The sequence below is a fragment of the Nerophis ophidion genome, linkage group LG05 (genome assembly GCF_033978795.1).
Source record: "Nerophis ophidion isolate RoL-2023_Sa linkage group LG05, RoL_Noph_v1.0, whole genome shotgun sequence".
Taxonomy (NCBI): Eukaryota; Metazoa; Chordata; class Actinopteri; order Syngnathiformes; family Syngnathidae; genus Nerophis; species Nerophis ophidion.
This window is the reverse complement of record NC_084615.1, coordinates 33,544,019-33,563,206: the sequence shown is the minus strand read 5'-3', so window position 1 is coordinate 33,563,206 and position 19,188 is coordinate 33,544,019. Positions and strand designations below refer to the sequence as shown.

The following is a 19,188-nucleotide window of genomic DNA, read 5'->3' as shown; positions in this document are numbered from 1 at the left end:
CCAAGCCACGTGTTACAACAGCGTGGTTTCGTAGTAAAAGAGTGTTGGTACTTTCCTGGCCTGCCTGCAGTCCAGACCTGTCTCCCATCGAAAATGTGTGGCGCATTATGAAGAGTAAAATACGACAGCGGAGACCCCGGACTGTTGAACGACTGAAGCTCTACATAAAACAAGAATGGGAAAGAATTCCACTTTCAAAGCTTCAACAAATAGTTTCCTCAGTTCTCAAACATTTATTGAGTGTTGTTAAAAGAAAAGGTGATGTAACACAGTGTGAACATGCCCTTTCCCAACTACTTTGGGACGTGTTGCAGCCATGAAATTCTAAGTTAATGATTATTTGCAAAAAAAAATAAAGTTTATGAGTTTGAACATCAAATATGTTGTCTTTGTAGTGCATTCAATTGAATATGGGTTGAAAAGGATTTGCAAATCATTGTATTACGATTTTATTTACATCTAACACAATTTCCCAACTCATATGGAAACAAGGTTTGTAGTTTTGGCCGCAAGAAGCACATTATGGCGCTCACAAGTATTGAAGAATCGACAGCAAGTTTTAATTGCGATTAGACCGGACTTTTCTGGAAAAATATGCCATTGCAGACTTGTATCATGGCGAAGGGGAAGAGCTACCTCTCGTTCAGCAACACCTCTTCCAAAGCACACCTACACAAACATAACCTCGTCCCCCAATCTGTCCTTTCTTTCCCTCTGTCTGTCTACTTTTTTTTCGTCAGTTAATGTACGTGTATTTTACTTTTTTAACCCTTGTGTGGTGTTCGGGTCTGTGGGACCCGTTTTCATTTTTTATTAAAAAGAAAATGACAAAATTAATTAGTTTTTCAAACTGAGACTCACTGACTTTGGCTCATTTTCTGTGAAAAACATAACAGAATACATATTTAATGGCCACACACCATACCCCCTTACACATTTCTATTACCGTATTTTCCGCACTATAAGGCACACCGGATTATAAGGCGCACCTTCAATGAATTGCCCATTTTAAAACGTTGTTCATATATAAGGCGCACCGCATTATAAGGCGCATAGAATAGATGCGACAGTAGAGGCTGGGGTTACATTATGCATCCGTTATATGGAGCTACGCTAAAGAGAATGTCAACAAAACAGTCAGATAGGTCAGTCAAACTTTATTAATAGATTACAAACCAGCGTTCTGACAACTCCGTTCACTCCCAAAATGAACAAACAGCTGTTTTATTATTTTCCCAGATTCAATAAACACGTAAAAAACAGTCTGATACTGGTACAGTAAATCAAACGTTAGTGCAATCACAATATAGTAAAACTCGAAATAGTGCAAAGCAATAATATATCAATAACTCAACGTTGCTAAACGATAATGTCACACAACACAACACACAAAATAAACATGTAAAGCTTACTTTATTAAGTTATTCCTCATCCACGAATCCTTCAAATTCTTCTTCTTCAGTGTTCAAATCAAACAGTTGGGCGAATACGGCATCCAACATGCCCGGGTCCGTCTCGTCGAAGTCGTCATTAAACGAGTCAGTGTCGCTGCTGTTAATGTTAAATTATTTCGCTGCTGCTCTATTCCCATCTTCTACTGTGTGACTGATTGCCTTGAGTTTAAACTCTGCGTCGTAAGCGTGTCTCTAAAAAGGTGCCATTTTGGGGTCTTAAACACAGAACAGCACGCCTCCCGCAGTCATATATCCCAGCAAGCACTGCGCGCTTCTTCTTCTATGAGGGAAAATAAGGTAGACGGCTTTTTACCGTAGTTGCGAGCCATTTTGTGGCATGTTTAATTCGGACACTGAAGAAGAAAAATTCGAGGGATTAGTGGATGAGGAATAACTTAATAAAGTGAGCTTTACATGTTTGTTTTGTGTGTTGTGTTACATTAATGTTTGAGCAACGTTGAGTTATTGATATATTGTTATTGCTCAGTCAGTGTCGCTGCTGTTGTTTAGCAGTTCAGTGACAATTCCTGCTTTCCTGAAATCATGTCTCTAAAAGGAGCCAATTTGGGGTCTTTACATAAACACACAAATGGAAATGAAACGGCACGGCCTGGCGCATTCATATATCCCAGCATGCACCGCGCGCTTCTTCTCCTACGGTGGAAAATGAAATCGACAGCTGATTACCGTAGTTGTGAGACCTGTTGTGGCTCAATATTGGTCCATATATAAGGCGCACCAGATTATAAGGCGCACTGTCAGCTTTTGAGAAAATTTTAGGTGCGCCTTATAGTGCGGGAAATACGGTACATATAAGATGTCCGGGTCCACTGGACATGTGAAAATTGATGTTCTGTGTACCACACACACACACACACACACACACACACACACACACACACACACACACACACACACACACACACACACACAAACAAATGTGCGAGAAAATGAAAGCAGACAGTGTTGACAATGTTGCAACCTTGGGAACTACAGGTGCAGAAACACAAAAGAAGAATGCCTGTGGGTTGCAGAAACTGGCAGAGAAATTTTCCGTGCAACATTCATATTGTTGTTACTCAGCCAGCGTTTGTGGGTCTTATGGACTCCTTACATTTTGTGGCTTTTAATGCCTCACAATCAAACACTTTTATGTTAAAACACTGAACAGATGTTTATTGGAAGAAGGTAAACATCCGTTCACTATTTTAACATAAAAGGGGTTGATTGTGAGGCATTAAAAGCCACAAAATGCAAGGCTGGCTGAATAACAACAATATGAACATTACACAAGGGTTAAATGTCTATTAGTGCAGCAGTATGGCTGTTAAAGTTAAGGATTTTTGTGGTTTCTGATCGTTTGTGAGGGCACTATATAGGCGTCTGCGTGTGTGTGTGTGCACGAGTTGCATACAGAGGACAGCAGCTTGTCGTTATAGTTGTTTTGGCTTGTTATGTTTGGTTGATATACAGTATTGTATATAACTTTATACTGTGTTCAAAATGTACAAACCATTAAAATATGGATTTTAGTTTAGTTTAGTCTGTATTGAAAGGGGCAATGCACAGAGACGTTAAGCTCAAAGACAGATATGTTCTGCACCAGATTATATTTTAACAGCTAATTTCCATCTGTAGTCCCTGGTTACCTAAATTTAAAATATACAATAACATTCAATACAATTATTACAATTCAAGTATACTATAGCATGTAATCCAATTAAGAACAGTCATAAAATGCCGTCTAATTGACACATACTTATACATTACAACAACACCTCCCATTTATCATCACACATAGACAAAACATGCTCTCGTTCATATCTGTCATCATTTGTAAAAAAAAAATTTAAAAAAAAACCCCACCATGATTTCAACGGACACACTTCACAGCTCACAACAAAATGCTGTCATGCATGAATATAATACACATTAAGTATACATGTTGGTCAAACAGTGCCCACTTCAGTGAGCAGCTGTCCGCTTGTCGAGGCTGAAACACATTTAATTTACATTGTTCCTTATGGAGAAATTGTTTTCACTATACAAACTTTTTGATTTACGTCACTAAGTTTTAAAGACGTGAGGAGCTAAACACCCAGAAGATACAATAATTATAATAAAACCATAATAATTATGTATTATTATAATTCGAATTTTCCAATGACAAACCTGTGTGTATCAGATAATCTCTACACTCTGAAATAAATGGAAACTTGACAGAATTATAATCATATTTAAGTGATTCTTCAAAATCATATTATGTCTGCTTCATATTACATTTGTTGGCAGTCTTTGTGAAATGTACCTATTCCTAATTTGTTTTTTGTTTTGTAAACAAAACCTATTTGTTTTGGGCAGGGGTGTCAAACTCATTTTAACTCAGGAGCTTGTCCAGGGTGTACCCCGCCTTCCGCCCGATTGTAGCTGAGATAGGCGCCAGCGCCCCCCGCGAACCCCGAAAGGGAATAAGCGGTAGGAAATAGATGGATGGATGGAGCCGCATGGAAGAAAATCTGTGCACACGTGGGCCGGACTATTAAAATCATGGCATTAAAACTAAAAAATAAAGACAACTTCAGATTGTTTTCTTTGTCTTACTTTGGCCAAAAATAGAACAAACACATTCTGAAAACATTACAATAAAAATATAGAAAAAAATACCGGCAGCGGTAAAGTTTAGATCCATGAAGGAAAGAAGAAAGTGAATGAACGTTTTATAAATGAATACATTTACATATGCATAAAAAATTGTTTTGTATTTTTTTTAAATCAATTAATGTATACATTATCCTGTCTATAACAGGATAATGTATATGTTTATCATTTGTTTTCAACACGCTTACGAAAAAGTGGGACCCCAAATATTTCCTGTGGGACCCCATTTTTAGTGACTTCATGGGGTCCCTGGGACCCCATTCTTAAAATTCCTAGCACCATTACTGACTGAGTAATGGTGCGTGCAAAACAGCAGCAGGCGGCTGTGGCCTGCGGGCCGGTTCTAATAATAATCAAATATCATCCATAAATAATTCATCCAGATCCGGCCCGTGGGCCTTGACTTTGACAGCTAGGGTTTAGGGGGTTTATCTAGATATGTTCTAGCTATGTTAATCCCATATTTAAAAATTCAAAGCTCTAATTACATTTTTGAAATGTGTTTTAAAAAGATGGTTTCAACCAAATCCATGCAATTATATTTTTAGTGCATGTAAATAGTGCATGTAAACATATCAGGTGTCCGTGTGTATGGAGCGGCAATGTTGGGTTTAAGGTGGTATGGGGGGCCTAAAATTTGGCGCTACACCACTGCTTAGAAGAATAATCATCACACTTTCGTTTCGATTCTTATACCACTTCAAAAGCCGACAAATTCTGTGACGGTGGTCGACCAGCAACACATGATGAAGGCAGAAATTTCCCGGTTTCAGGAAGCTCCTAGTTGTTTTCAACTCAACAAGGCGGGAAGACCAACCCAATCCTGGCATTGCAGGATATGTTTCTAACAGTCGCAGGCTCGACTTCAACTTCCCCTCAATGTGCGGAGGTTGTAGCGATGGCAGGTTTAGTAAGGCAAGGAAAGAGAAGCGGGTGAGAAAATGATTCTTACTTAAGTGAACATGGGTGAGAAATCTTAAAACCCGCTGAGGTGGCCTTTCCAACCAGGCCCAGATAACTCTGCAGGACAACACTTTCACACTTGACTGCTTTTTTTTGCTGCAGAGGCTTGAACTGCACATCAATCCTTATATCCCTTCTTACGCTTATAGACACCCTCCACCACCACCCTTTTCTATAAAGTAACCATTTGTTTTCATTTGAAATGCATTTATATGTACATAAAAAAACTGCATGCAAAGAAAAGCCATTAGGACACCTCTGTGGGGATTTTACTTGGCTCCGTGTCGGTGACAAAGAAGCAGTTGGAGTAGAATCGAGCCAAGTCGTAAACAAACAGCTGCTTCATGGAAAATCAATACGGTGACTTGCGGCTTGATATTAGCCTGCTGTGATTCTCTGCTTTTGTTTTTCAACGACCTTCGGAAAAAAACTCACCTCGCGTAAACACCCTGATTTGAACATAAATGTTATGCCTGTTATAGCATTTCTTCTTATTAGTATTCAAGTGGCACCATAGATCCAGTTTCTCCTGGCAAAGGTGTAAAAAGCTCTCACTTCCACTGATAGCATTCATAAACACCCACAAAAAAAAGCAAATGCACGATGCTCACATTCTTCTTCTTTGGGGTCCAGCTGTGTGACGCTGATGGAGAGGCGGTCCACGCGCTCCTGCAGGGAGTTGACCCGGAAGGAAAAGGTGTGCGCCTCATTAAAAAGCTCCCCGAACAAATCTTCTGCATATTTACCTGAACACACAAACACATACAGGCATTGCGTTTAAATCATCGTGATTAGATTAGATTAGATATATTAGATAGATAGTACTTTATTAATTCCTTCAGAAGAGTTCCTACAGGAAAATTTAAATGTTCAGCACAATCCCATTCAAGATCAGACAAACGTTACAGGGAGACAGAACAGGATCGCTGACGGGTCCGCCGGCTTCCAGCGCCCCTTACAAAAAAGGTGGGATACAGGTAAACAAGTGGGGGGTAATGGGGGAAAAAAATAGAAGATTAAAATAAAATAAAATAAAATAAAAAAATCGGTCTAAGCCTGGGCCCTGGAGAGGGGGTCCAGACTGAGGCCAAGGGAAAAAATACAACAACAACTCATAACCATAGTACACATCCCTCTCACATGTGTGTAAGAGGGAAACATCAAACATCAAAGAAAATGAAAGACATTAAAGCAGCGGATACAACCACCCACTTCTACATACAGATATGAATAAAAACTAAAAGAAACATATCCACTGTAGTGGCCTCTGCGGTCCACGCCATCGTCTGCTGGGGTGGAGGGAGCATGGCCAGAGACAGGGGCAGACCCAACAAAGCAACCAAGAGAGCAGACTCCACTCTCGGCCGCCAACTAACTCTTGGATGAGCGAGGATACGTCCATTATGACTATTGTTAGAATATATTTCTAATAATAATAAATAAAAAATACATGTAACTAGTAGGAATAAAACTTGTTCTTGAAATAACTGATATTTGCATTTTTTTTAAATATTCTCATTGAGAATTAATTCACAGTAATATTGGGTATTACTTTGGTACTCTTGTCTTGTTCTGTATATTGTACAGTATTTTGTATTTTGTACTTCTATAGTGTTTTGTATATTGTACAGGATTGCTTATTATTTTTATTGGATAGTAGTCTGTTTATTTCAATTGTTAGTTTTTCCTTTTTACCTCTTATGTCATTTATTTCACCCCATATTTGTTCCCACTGCCGCACCTTTAGTTGGAGTCTTTAATCTCGTTATATGCAAATATAATGACAATAAAGTTAATTCTAGTCTATTCTATTCTATAATGGGCAGCACGGTGGAAGAGGAATTAGTGCGTCTGCCTCACAATACGAAGGTCCTGAGTAGTCCTGGGTTCAATCCAGGGCTCGGGATCTTTCTTTGCATGTTCTCCCCGTGACTGCGTGGGTTCCCTCCGGGTACTCCGGCTTCATCCCACTTCCAAAGACATGCACCTGGGGATAGGTTGATTGGCAACACTAAATTGGCCCTAGTGTGTGAATGTGAGTGTGAATGTTGTCTGTCTATCTGTGTTGGCCCTGCGATGAGGTGGCGACTTGTCCAGGGTGTACCACTGCCTTCCGCCCGAATGTAGCTGAAATAGGCACCAGCGACCCAAAGGGAATAAGCGGTAGAAAATGGATGGATGGATATATTGGGTATAGTTACACATTTTAAAGTAAATTACAAATCTCTCATCGATTAAAAATTACTATAATATCAAGACAATCATTGATTGGAAAAATCACATTATTATTGTTAATAATAATAAGGATATTTATTATAATAATTGTAAAGTAATATATCTTTATTATTATTGGTATTAATATTATATATTAGGTGAAATATTATTATAAAACATTAAATACTATATTGGATCCACTTTGGACTTGACTCTCACAGTTAGATCCACTATGGATTGGACTTTCACAATATCATGTTAGATCCACTCGACATCCATTGCTTTCGGTCCCCGGGGGGGGGGACAACCCCACATATGTGGTCCTCTCCAAGGTTTCTCATAGTCATCATGGTCGACGTCCCACTGGGGTGAGTTTTTCCTTTCCCTTATGTGGGACCTACCGAGGATGTCGTGGTTTGTGCAGCCCTTTGAGGCACTTGTGATTTAGGGCTATATAAATAAACATTGATTGATTGATAATTTGGAGCCCTTATTCTTCTGAAATGCCATCCATCCATTTTCTACCGCTTGTCCCTTTTGGGGTTGCGGGAGTGCTGGAGCCTATCTCTGCTGCATTCGGGCAGAAGGCGGGGTAAACCCTAGACAAGTTGCCACCTCTTCTGAAATGTCCTTAAATAATTAGGTTTGTTTTAATCAATAATAATAATGATGTTAATAAGTAACAATTATTATTATCATTATTAAAAATAATGTGTTTTGCACTTAGTAGTAATGATTGTATTGAATGAGATTATTAATTTATTCTACTATTCAATAAAATTAAGTAATATAGTTTTGAAATAAAAAATAAAAATGTTATTCTTAAATTTACTAAAACCTATTACATAAAAATCCATTAAAAGAAAAAATATATATTTTAGATAATTTCTCACAAATGAAATGTCCATAGTAATTATACAATAATTGTTTTTTACAAGTAATACAGAATAGTGGTTCAGTTACCAAATTGTATGTATCGCCATTCATTCCCACTAGTTTAAGTGAACATGTTATTTTTATTCATGCTCGAGCAGTGAATTCTGCCTAGCAACAAGTGGGCACTGTCACATGTTAATAATGTATAGCGCACTTATCTCAAAATCAATAGTTAATTTGCAGACATTCGAACTATGGAGCATTTCAATTATATGGCAAATAGTGTTAAGCACCGTTCTGCACATCGTATCACCAAATAAAAGATTAGCCGGTCATCTTAATGGCAAGCGGTGTAGCCATAATTAACAACTGCATGATCGGGTAACATTTGCTATACTGACTGAGGCTGCTGAGCTGGCGGATGACGCTGGCCAAGGAGATGTTGGTCACGCACTCCAGCTCGTTCTTGATGTTCCTGGGCAGCACCGTGTGGCACAGATGCCTGGGCTCGATGGTGCGCTTCACCAGCGGCATGCTTCTGCTACAACGCCTTCCCCTATACATGAAAAAGGCAGTTGAAGGACAAGCATTAATATACTTATTGATCATATCTATCAAAATGAAGGGTGTATAAGAGAAGGGAGTTTTTGTGCATAGAAGCCTTTTTTTTTATAAAGAGGACATTAATGACCATAAGAGGCGAAAAAGAACAACAGCCTGTAAAGTTTGACTGAGGCAGAACATTTAAACAAACCCACTTTTTAAACTAATATTTACTCTTTGAAGAAGGTTGTATTTGCTCCATCCATCTCCCAAAGTCATTCGGTCTACACTAGGGGTCCCCAAGCTACGGTCCAGCGCGCGAGGCCGTCCCAAGTCGAAAAAATCCCAAAAACATTTCTGTCCTGTCCAGCCACTAAGGCAAATCATGTTGTTGATGTGGAATATATATATATATATATATATATATATATATATATATATATATATATGTATATACATATATATATATATATATACATTCATTTTTTTCCCCAGAATATATTTTAGATAAGGTGGTGTCTCTCCAGGGGCAAGGGGGCATCGCCCGAGACAGGCGGACAGGTTGGCGATATACGCTATGTACCTCGATATTTTTTAGCTAAAGTAAAAACAAAGTACAAAACTGTCCTAGTTACCTGAGAAAATAATTATGTCATTATTTTGACTAAGACAAAATTATGACTAAGTCAAATTAATGACTTACTGTAAATAAGTGTTTTCAAGAGTTAAAAGTGGGGCCACATGCTGACATATGCTCAACTCATCATGCTTAATTTATAACAGCATTTGGGAAGCCTGTAGTTGATTTTTATTATGTAAATGTTATATTTTTATCAACATGTGATAGCAGGGAAACTAGGCTGCTACATTACTAATGATTAATGTAACTATAGCTGAAAAAAATAGTACTTTAGTAACAGGAGAGACTGTTCATCCCTGGACACTATGGAGTTCATGTAGACTTAGTCATGCACTTATATTATTATATCAACTATCAGAGACATAAACTATTCTTCTCACATAATGTCAATGGGCTCATAGTGATGTTACTAGTAGTTGACTGGAAGGTGTTTATTATAATTTGGGAAGAGTCCGCTGCGTTATGCCCTTGAGCACTGACTCCATGGGCTCTGAATACGCACTGCGGATTGGCTGTTACCATTCCGAATACGCACTGCTGATTGGCTGTTACCGTTCTGCGTGTAATAACCACTCAGATGGTTGTGTGGGTAGGACAATGCTGGGTGCTGCTCTCTGCAGTACTAACAGAGGCAGTACGAAGCATAGCAGCTTGTTAAGACTTTAGATTAGCACCAAATGTTAATATAAATACATTTAATAAAGTCAAACACAAATAAAGCAACGAGAGAAGTATCCTACACTTCTCTTTTGTAAAGTATATCTGAACAGCCGATATCGGCATCTACATCAACTATATGATTTGCCTGAGAAGCTGGACAGGAAAACAAAAATGTTTTATTTTCATTTTTTTTAAGACTTTAGTTTAGGCCAGGGGTGTCAAACGTACGGCCCGTGGGACGGATCTGGCCCGCGAACAGGTTTTGTCCGGCCCGCGGGATGAGTTACACAAAAATAGGCCACTAAGTTAAAGCCTCAAGGGAGCATCACTTGTATGATGTAAGAAATGCAATTTCTCCTCTCACCAGTTGTCAACTATAACTGCCACCGTTCATAAAAAAAATACACAGAAATAGGCCACAATGTTAAAACCTCCAATACGCCCCCTGACACACGCACAATCACCTGGATGATGTAATAAATGCAATTGCTTCTCCCACCAGTTGTTAATGAAAACTGCCACCATTATTAAATAATACACATAAAAATAGGCCACATTAAAGAAAGAGCTTTTTTAAATGTGTTTACTGTTTATAGCAATGTTCTGTGTATTTGTAGATTATGCTACATATGTATAAAACAAACTCGGTCAAGGAAAATTATGAAATTACATTAATAACATACTCTAATTTGATTTTGATATAATTTTTGTATCTAGATAGATTGAAAATTAACACCAATGAGTTGACTGATGAACATTATCACATCATTTATTCAGAAAATATAAATACAGACAAATATAGTATATACCTGTATACTATTCACCGCAACAGGTAATTTTAAAAAACTAAACAAAAACAACAACAATATGATTTGTACAATTTCAGAACGTGCTTGTTTTATTTTAAAGAAAGAAAACAATCTGAAGTTATCGTGCCATGATTTCACCAGTCTGGCCCACTTGGGAGTAGATTGATCTCCAGGTGGCCCCCGATCTAAAATGAGTTTGACACCCCTGGTTTAGGTGATGGCCCTTTGTTGTTAATGCGGCCGCCTTAACAACAAAACGCTGCGGGAAACATTGCAATCATTCTGACATTAGTTTTCCTGACAAAATGTACTTTAATAATATGTTTAAATATAGTTTTAAACAAACTTCAGCTCATAAACTTACAATAAGATGCTTTTATTTTGTCAAAGTATAATTTTGCAGTCGTATTTGATGCATGTATGTATGTATGTATGTATACACATGTGTATATATATACATATATATAGTGGGGCAAAAAAGTATTTAGTCATCCACCGATTGTGCAAGTTCTCCAACTTAAAATGACAGAGGTCTGTAATTTTCATCATAGGTACACTTCAACTGTGAGAGACAGAATGTGGAAAAAAATCCAGGAATTCATATTGTTAGAATTTTTTAATAATTTATTTGTAAATTATGTTGGAAAATAAGTATTTGGTCAACCATTCAAAGCTCTCACTGATGGAGGGAGGTTTTGGCTCAAAATCTCACGATACATGGCCCCATTCATTCTTTCCTTAACACGGATCAATCGTCCTGTCCCCTTAGCAGAAAAACAGCCCCAAAGCATGATGTTTCCACCCCCATGCTTCACAGTAGGTATGGTGTTCTTGGGATGCAACTCAGTATTCTTCTTCCTCCAAACACGACGAGTTGAGTTTATACCAAAAAGTTGTATTTTGGTTTCATCTGACCACATGACATTTTCCCAATCCTCTGGTGTATCATCCATGTGCTCTCTGGCAAACTTCCGACGGGCCTGGACATGCACTGGCTTGAGCAGGGGGACACGTCTGGCACTGCAGGATTTGATTCCCTGTCGGTGTAGTGTGTTACTGATGGTAACCTTTGTTACTTTGTTCTATATATATATATATATATATATATTATCATGGCACACACACTGTCTGCTGCGGGAACACCAAGAGGCTCCACTGTGAGCCAAGCAGGACACGCCCCCATGCTCGTTGCGCAGACCGCGCCCACGCGCCGACACAGCCGGTGGCAATCTCCCAACGACACACCTGGGACTAATGAGAGGCGACAGAATAAAGAGCCTCGTCGCTGACTGCTTCTCGTCGGAACATAGCCCTGGTTACAGTAAGCTCTCACGTCTCTGGCTCCCCTCTTGTGCTTTCTCTCTTGCCCGTTTTTGCCTTCCTTGTGCCTGGCCCTGATTTTGTCCTTTTGTCTTCTCCTGTTCCCACAGCCATCGTGCCTCAGTCGTTGCCTTGCACTTCCACCCGGATTCCGATTGCCTTCCTCGATTCTCGACCCCTCACCCGGATTTGGACCTCGGACGCTTCTCTCCTGCCCCACGGACCTTGCTTGGATCACAACCCCTTTTGGATCTTCCCCTCTGGACTTGGACGCTGCCACAACCAACACGCACCTTCAACAAACCCACGGTAATTCACATTGTGTTAATTTCCACTCATAGTCTAACATCCACACACCATAACATACACACTCCACGTATTCATTAAAGACTCAATAAACCCATTGAGCTATACCTCCTGTTGTTGTGCCGTCTCCTTCCCCCTTGTCGATACATAACATATAGACTATATATATATATATATACACATTAGTGTATATATAAACATGTATGCATATATATACACGTCTATATATATATATATTATATATATATATATATATATATATATATATATATATATATATATCCATCCATCCATCCATTTTCTACCGCTTATTCCCTTCCGGGGTCGCTGGCGCCTATCTCATATATATATATATATATATATATATATATATATATATATATATATAAATACACTTATATATATATTTTTAATTTCCCCTCGGGATTATTAAAGCATGTCTGATTCTGATATCATATGTATCCCATATTTGTCTTATATATATATATATATATATATATATATATATATATATATATATATATATATATATATATATACATATACAGTATACACACATACACACACAGGTATATATATCCAGCCATCTTCTACCGCTTATTCCCTTTGGGGTCGCAGGGGACACGGGTGCCTATCTCAATATATATATATATACATATCCATCCATAGTTTCTTCAAAATAGCCACTCTTAGCTCTGATTACTTTTTTGCACACTCTTGACATTATTCTCTCGATGAGCTTCAGGAGGTAGTCACCTGAAATTGTTTTCACTTTGAAGCTCATCGAGAGAATTCCAAGAGTGTGCAATATATTTATATATATATATATATATATATACACACACACACACACACACATATTAGGGGTGTGGGGTAAAATCGATAGGGATATAATATATATATATATCCACAGTAATATATTCAGTAGATATATACTATATAAAAACAGTATATATATATAAATATATATATATATATATATATATATATATATATATATCCACACACACACACACACACACATACTGTTGATAGCAAATTTAATATTTTAAACCAATTGGGTAAAAAATGTTTTGGAAATTGGAATCCCTGCTCAAAACTAAGATTCCCTAACTTTTCCATTGGAACCCTTCACATTCCACAGCTAAACGTTGTAAAACAGCTCTTGGTCCTTTATTTAATCCATCAAAATGTATGTATGACCAAAGATTTCTGCAGATTTCCTCACAAAACACCCTTAATATGCTTGCGAGCACCAACATGGTGCCATTTGTCCATTGAGGTTTTCGTGGCGTCCTAAGACACTGATGGCATATGACAAGGCAGCTCCCATGAGCATACTGCTGTCATTTTTCATGGCTTTCCCCAAGAGAAAGCGCTCACACGCCTTAGCTTTGACCGTGTGGGTGAGGGAAACAACTGATAGGCACGGCACAATGACTAGTGGAAGACTCTTTTGCTTCCATGTGTTTTGCATAATTTTTTTCCCTTCAAAATGTGTCACTATGACAACATAAACATAGCAAAAGCAGATGTCATTAACAGGATGGTTTATTTCAGTGCAACTTCTAACATTTCTTGGATTGCAACTGCTAACAAAATTATACAAACCCTCATATTTTGCAAGATTTCAGCAAATATCCGGACTTTATTTTGAAATAATTATTACTGTTGCATTATTCTTTACATTTTAAAAAGATTTAATCAGACAACATGTATAATTTTTAGAAGCCTTCAGCGCCCCCCGCGACCCCAAAGGAAATAAGCAGTAGAAAATGGATGGATGGATGGATCAAGGCATTTGTTAAAATACTTGGAAATCCAAAAATGGAAGACTAGAAATGTATTTTCGTGCCTTTTTCAGGGTCCACTTCCAAAAAAAGAACATTAAAATCTAATAAAATAAAAAACAGTACACTATCTACTGTACAGTATTTAACAAATTAACTAGAAACACTTTAAAATTATTTTAGTTATAGTTTGAATTTATTTTTAACATGCATACAGTTACAACATGGTAACACATTTCAATATATATGTACTACCTCTTTTCCATTTCATAGCCATTCCTAACACGTTTTTTTCACTTCCTGTGCTCAGTTTGTAACACAGACAAATTAAATATAGGAATAAAGTTCTCATGAATAAAAAGTTGTGATTGATGTAATGAGATGAATACGATTATTTTTCCTGTGGGAACTCTCCTGAAGGAATCAATAAAGTACTATCTATCTATCTATCCATCTATCTATCTATCTATCTATCTATCTCGTAAGAGAAAACAACTATATATTATGAAGACAATTTCGACAACATTTTAGGGTTGTAGCTATCGATTATTTTAGTAATCAAGTAATAAATCAATGAGTTTGTTCGAGTAATCGCATAATGGCCTATATGGCCTCAATGCAGATATTAGGAACAGTAAACGAAATAAACAATGATTTACTTTTTTTGCTGTGCGGAACCTATGCCTCACCTATTTAACGCTCAATAACTTTATATTGTCTGGATTAGTTACTTTCAGAGAACGATTAATTGAAACAACAGAAATCGAAGCTTGTTTCTAATTGTATTAATCTCTGCAGCTCTAAACTTGTTTGAAATTTTGGTTCATTTTAGTTTATAATATATTTTTTTACACAAAATACCCATACAAATTAATCTTTTGTACGGCCTCTTTTGGCCTTAATTTTTTTTCTGGTCAGGTTGCCAGTTTACAATGACAATTTGATTTAATCTATGACTAGAAAATGCATTTTTTAATAAAACAATATTTTTTTAAATTAATGGTTAATGAAAATGACTATATTTTAGCGTTAAAAATAAATTTTGGGTTATAGAACTTTTACATAAAGGTGTATTACCCATTACACAGCATAAACTGGTTAGAAAGCCTAAACAATCTATATATTTGTTCATCCCATTAAATAATTGTTTGATTAATGTTATCTTTCTCACTATTTGGGAAAAACTGCAACGTTCTGCTGATACCAAAAATACTTCCTAACCATATAAAGTTTCCTGTACAGTTATTTTGTCATTATTTCTTTTGGTAAAAAATGTAATCTAAATTAGTCATTAGTCATTATTGGACCTCTGTATTTAACTTCTCCCACACTTTTCCCTGAAATTCTCTTGACTTGAGTAAAAAAATAAGACCATTCGAAAAACACTGAAGTATTTAAACTATTATTCCACATTTTTCACTTACTACTCTTAAAAGAGACTAACATAGATTTAAAGGGATGTATTGGACCGATTGGACCACAATCAAATGTTAAAAGTAGTAGTTATTTGTCAATGATCCTGAGAATGGGTTTAACTTATTAGCAAAAACTCAAATGCAGCATTGCAATTGAATCATCTGGTAATTAGAGGGTAGAGCTAAATATAAAGCCGTGACAACTCTTCCTCACAGATTTTTTTTTTCCAAACAAGGCTTCTTTTCATAGACCAATTAGAAGAACAACTATTTTCTCACAACGGCTCATCCGGCTGAAAGTACTGGAAGCGTCATTAATTTCAGAACGAAAAAAGATTTCTGATCTGACGCACAAAGGTTTCTCCATGACGACTGGTAAACACAAATGACACGGCTGAAAATGGACAAATTGCACTGTGAATTTACTCGTTCTCCGGACATTCAGTCAATGGGCTCATGTTTCCTTCTGAAAAACCGCATCTTCTGCATTGGACATTTGTTTGTTGCAAAACAGAGCTATTTTTTTCCAGAATGTGTAACAAAGAAATAAAGTAGAACCTAAGCTTACGAGTGTAACCCAAAAAAGTCACAGCTCAAATCAATGTTCCCCAATAAAATTATTGAAAACAAATTATTACATGCAAGACCCCCGAAAAACATAATTTTATCATGTAACATGCTTTTTGATTAAAAAAAAAAAGTGAACTTCGAGATAACTAATATTGTAACAAAAACAACTACTGTAGTTTTATGAACTAAAGTGGAACCTTGATTTACGACAGACTGAATAATTATGCTTGTACGAATGTTTTATCCATCCATCGTGTGCCTTGCAGCCATTTTGAGCCCGGCAGCACATCCATTGTGGGCAGGCTGATCGCTCTCTCACTCATTCAGTCAGCAGAGTGCTGCTATAAGCTTGCTGTTGTGCCTGTTCAACAGTTTTTTTAGCCTTTTTACAACATTTTTCTTGTTTTGGTACCTCAATACGAGTCGAAAGAAAGCAATGGATCAGCAGTGTTGTTTGAAACGTTCAGGAAGTATCCACAGAGTTGTCAAGTTAGACCAACAAGATAAAGTGGGTTTTAATTTGTATTCTAATCATTGTGTGGTGGAATTTTATGGAGTTTTGTGATTTCAAACAGTGAGTGCACCACAGGGCTAGCGACATTGTGTGTGTGCATGTCAGAAGGGCAGCTGCATAGGAGGACAGTTCAGGCATTGTTGTTTTGACTTTTGTAGTGGAATTTCTGACTTTTATACCATATTTTGTGTCTGTTGAAGTCCTAAAAGAAAATCTGTCAAAAAGCCTTAAGAGGTCTGCTCTTTTCTTTTTTTCCTATTCAGAACCAAAGGATCATATGTAGGGGAAAGTTGAATTTGTGGTCGCTCTAACCAGTCTACAAAATGTTTTGATTGTTTGTTATGACTAAGGGACTCAAGGTTGTTGTGGAGCAAGCAGTTGCAAAACAACAAGACCTTGACACATGAGGGAAACATATAAAAAGCCAGGAGACTAATATTTGATATGATTTGCATGATTTTGCTTGATTGATTCAATCCAACTTGTACTTTTGAATATGGGTAAATAAACCTTTTGTACTAAAACCCCTCTGTTTGCTGTTTAAGTTTCGGACCATTCCACCACACTTTGTTATTAAATGGAAAGTTGATCAATCACCCCATTGTTATGTTTGTTAGATATACAGTAATGTGTAGCACTTTAAATTGTGTTCCAAGTGTACAAACTTTGCTAAAATATGGACGTTTGTCGAGACTGGAACCCATTATTCCTTATTTCAATAGAGATCCACTGATGTGTTTTTTTCATGGCCAACATGGGGGTGGAAACATCATGCTTTGGGGCTGTTTTTCTACCAAGGGGACAGGACGATTGATCCGTCTTAAAGAAAGAATGAATGGGGCCATGTATCGTGAGATTTGGATCCAAAACCTCCTTCCATCAGTGAGAGCTTTGAATGGTTGACCAAATACTTATTTTCCACCATTATTTACAAATAAATTATTTAAAATTTCTACAATGTGAATTCCTGGATTTTCTTTCACATTCTGTCTCTCACAGTTGAAGTGTACCTATGATGAAAATTACAGACCTCTGTCATCATTTTAAGTGGGAGAACTTGCACAATCGGTGGCTGACTAAATACTTTTTTGCCCCACTGTATTTCGTCGTTACACAATCTTTTTTTTTAAATTCATACTATGTTTATAAACTCAGGAAATATGTCCCTGGACACATGAGGACTTAAATTATGACCAATGTATGATCTCCTAACTACTTGATATTGGCTATTTGTGGTATCATCCAAAACTAATGTAAAGTATCAAACAACAGTAAGTGATTATTATATTTTAACAGAAGTGTAGATAGAACATGTTAAAAGAGAAAGTAAGCAGATATTAACAGTATATGAACAAGTAGATTAATAATTCATTTTCTACCACTTGTCATTAATAATGTTGACAAAATAATAGAACTGAAAATGGCACAGTATGTTACTGCATATGTCAGCGACTAAATAAAAGACAAGTTGTCTTGTATGTTCACTATTTTATTTAAGGACAAACTTGCAATATGAAACATATGTTTAATGTATTTTTTGTTAAAATAAAGCCAATAATGACATTTTTTGTGCTCCCCTTTATTTAGAAAAGTACCAAAAAGTATCAAAATAATTTTGGTACTGGTACGAAAATATTGGTATTGGGACAACACAAAGTTAGAGTAGTCAGTATTAAGCTTGTATAAAAGTAAAGATTTACAATCTACCAAAAATGATTCAACACACAGCTGTTATCGTCCAAACAGCTGGCAACACAAAGGAGTAGCAAGATAATTGGGTTCTGTCTACAGTTGGTTGTGAAGGAAGGAAGGACGGAAGAAAGGAGGCTACAGTAGTATTGACACCACTTATACAATTTAGTACAGGGGTTCTTAAAAAAATTTCGGTGATGTACCCCCTGTGAACATTTTTTTAATTCAAGTACCCCCTAATCAGAGCAGAGCATTTTTAGTTGAAAAAAAGAGATAAAGAAGTAAAATACAGCACTATGTCATCAGTTTCTGATTTATTAAATTGTATAACAGTGCAAAATATTGCTCATTTGTAGTGGTCTTTCTTGAACTATTTGGAAAAAATATATAAAAATAACTAAAAACTTGTTAAAAAATAAACATTTGATTAAATTATAAAAAAATATTTCTACACATAGAAGTAATCATCAACTTAAAGTGCCCTCTTTGGGGATTGTAATTGAGATCCATGAACTTAATTCTAAACATTTATTTATTTATGGAACATGTCCACAAAAAATCTAGCTGTCAACACTGAATATTGCATTGTTGCATATATCTTTTCACAGTTTATGAACTTACATTCATATTTTATTGAAGTATTATCCAATAAATATATTTATAAAGGATTTTTGAATTGTTGCTATTTTTAGAATATTTTCAAAAAATCTCACGTACCCCTTGGCATACCTTCAAGTACCCCCAGGGGTACTTGTACCCCCATT

At 36.7% G+C, this 19,188-nt stretch overlaps 1 protein-coding gene across 4 annotated transcripts in view; it reads right to left on the bottom strand.

Annotated features, from left to right (window-relative positions):
• The window catches only part of wasf1 (WASP family member 1), a 114,755-nt gene that overhangs the window by 47,195 nt on the left and 48,372 nt on the right, over window positions 1-19,188 (bottom strand). For all 4 annotated transcript variants that reach the window (XM_061900610.1, XM_061900609.1, XM_061900611.1 and 1 more), the window contains 2 exons: window positions 8,567-8,721; window positions 5,687-5,821 (listed from right to left, as the gene is read on the bottom strand). In XM_061900610.1, coding sequence (XP_061756594.1) covers window positions 5,687-5,821; window positions 8,567-8,699 — 268 coding nt within the window. In that variant the 5' untranslated portion in view covers window positions 8,700-8,721. The remainder of the gene's footprint in view (window positions 1-5,686; window positions 5,822-8,566; window positions 8,722-19,188) is intronic.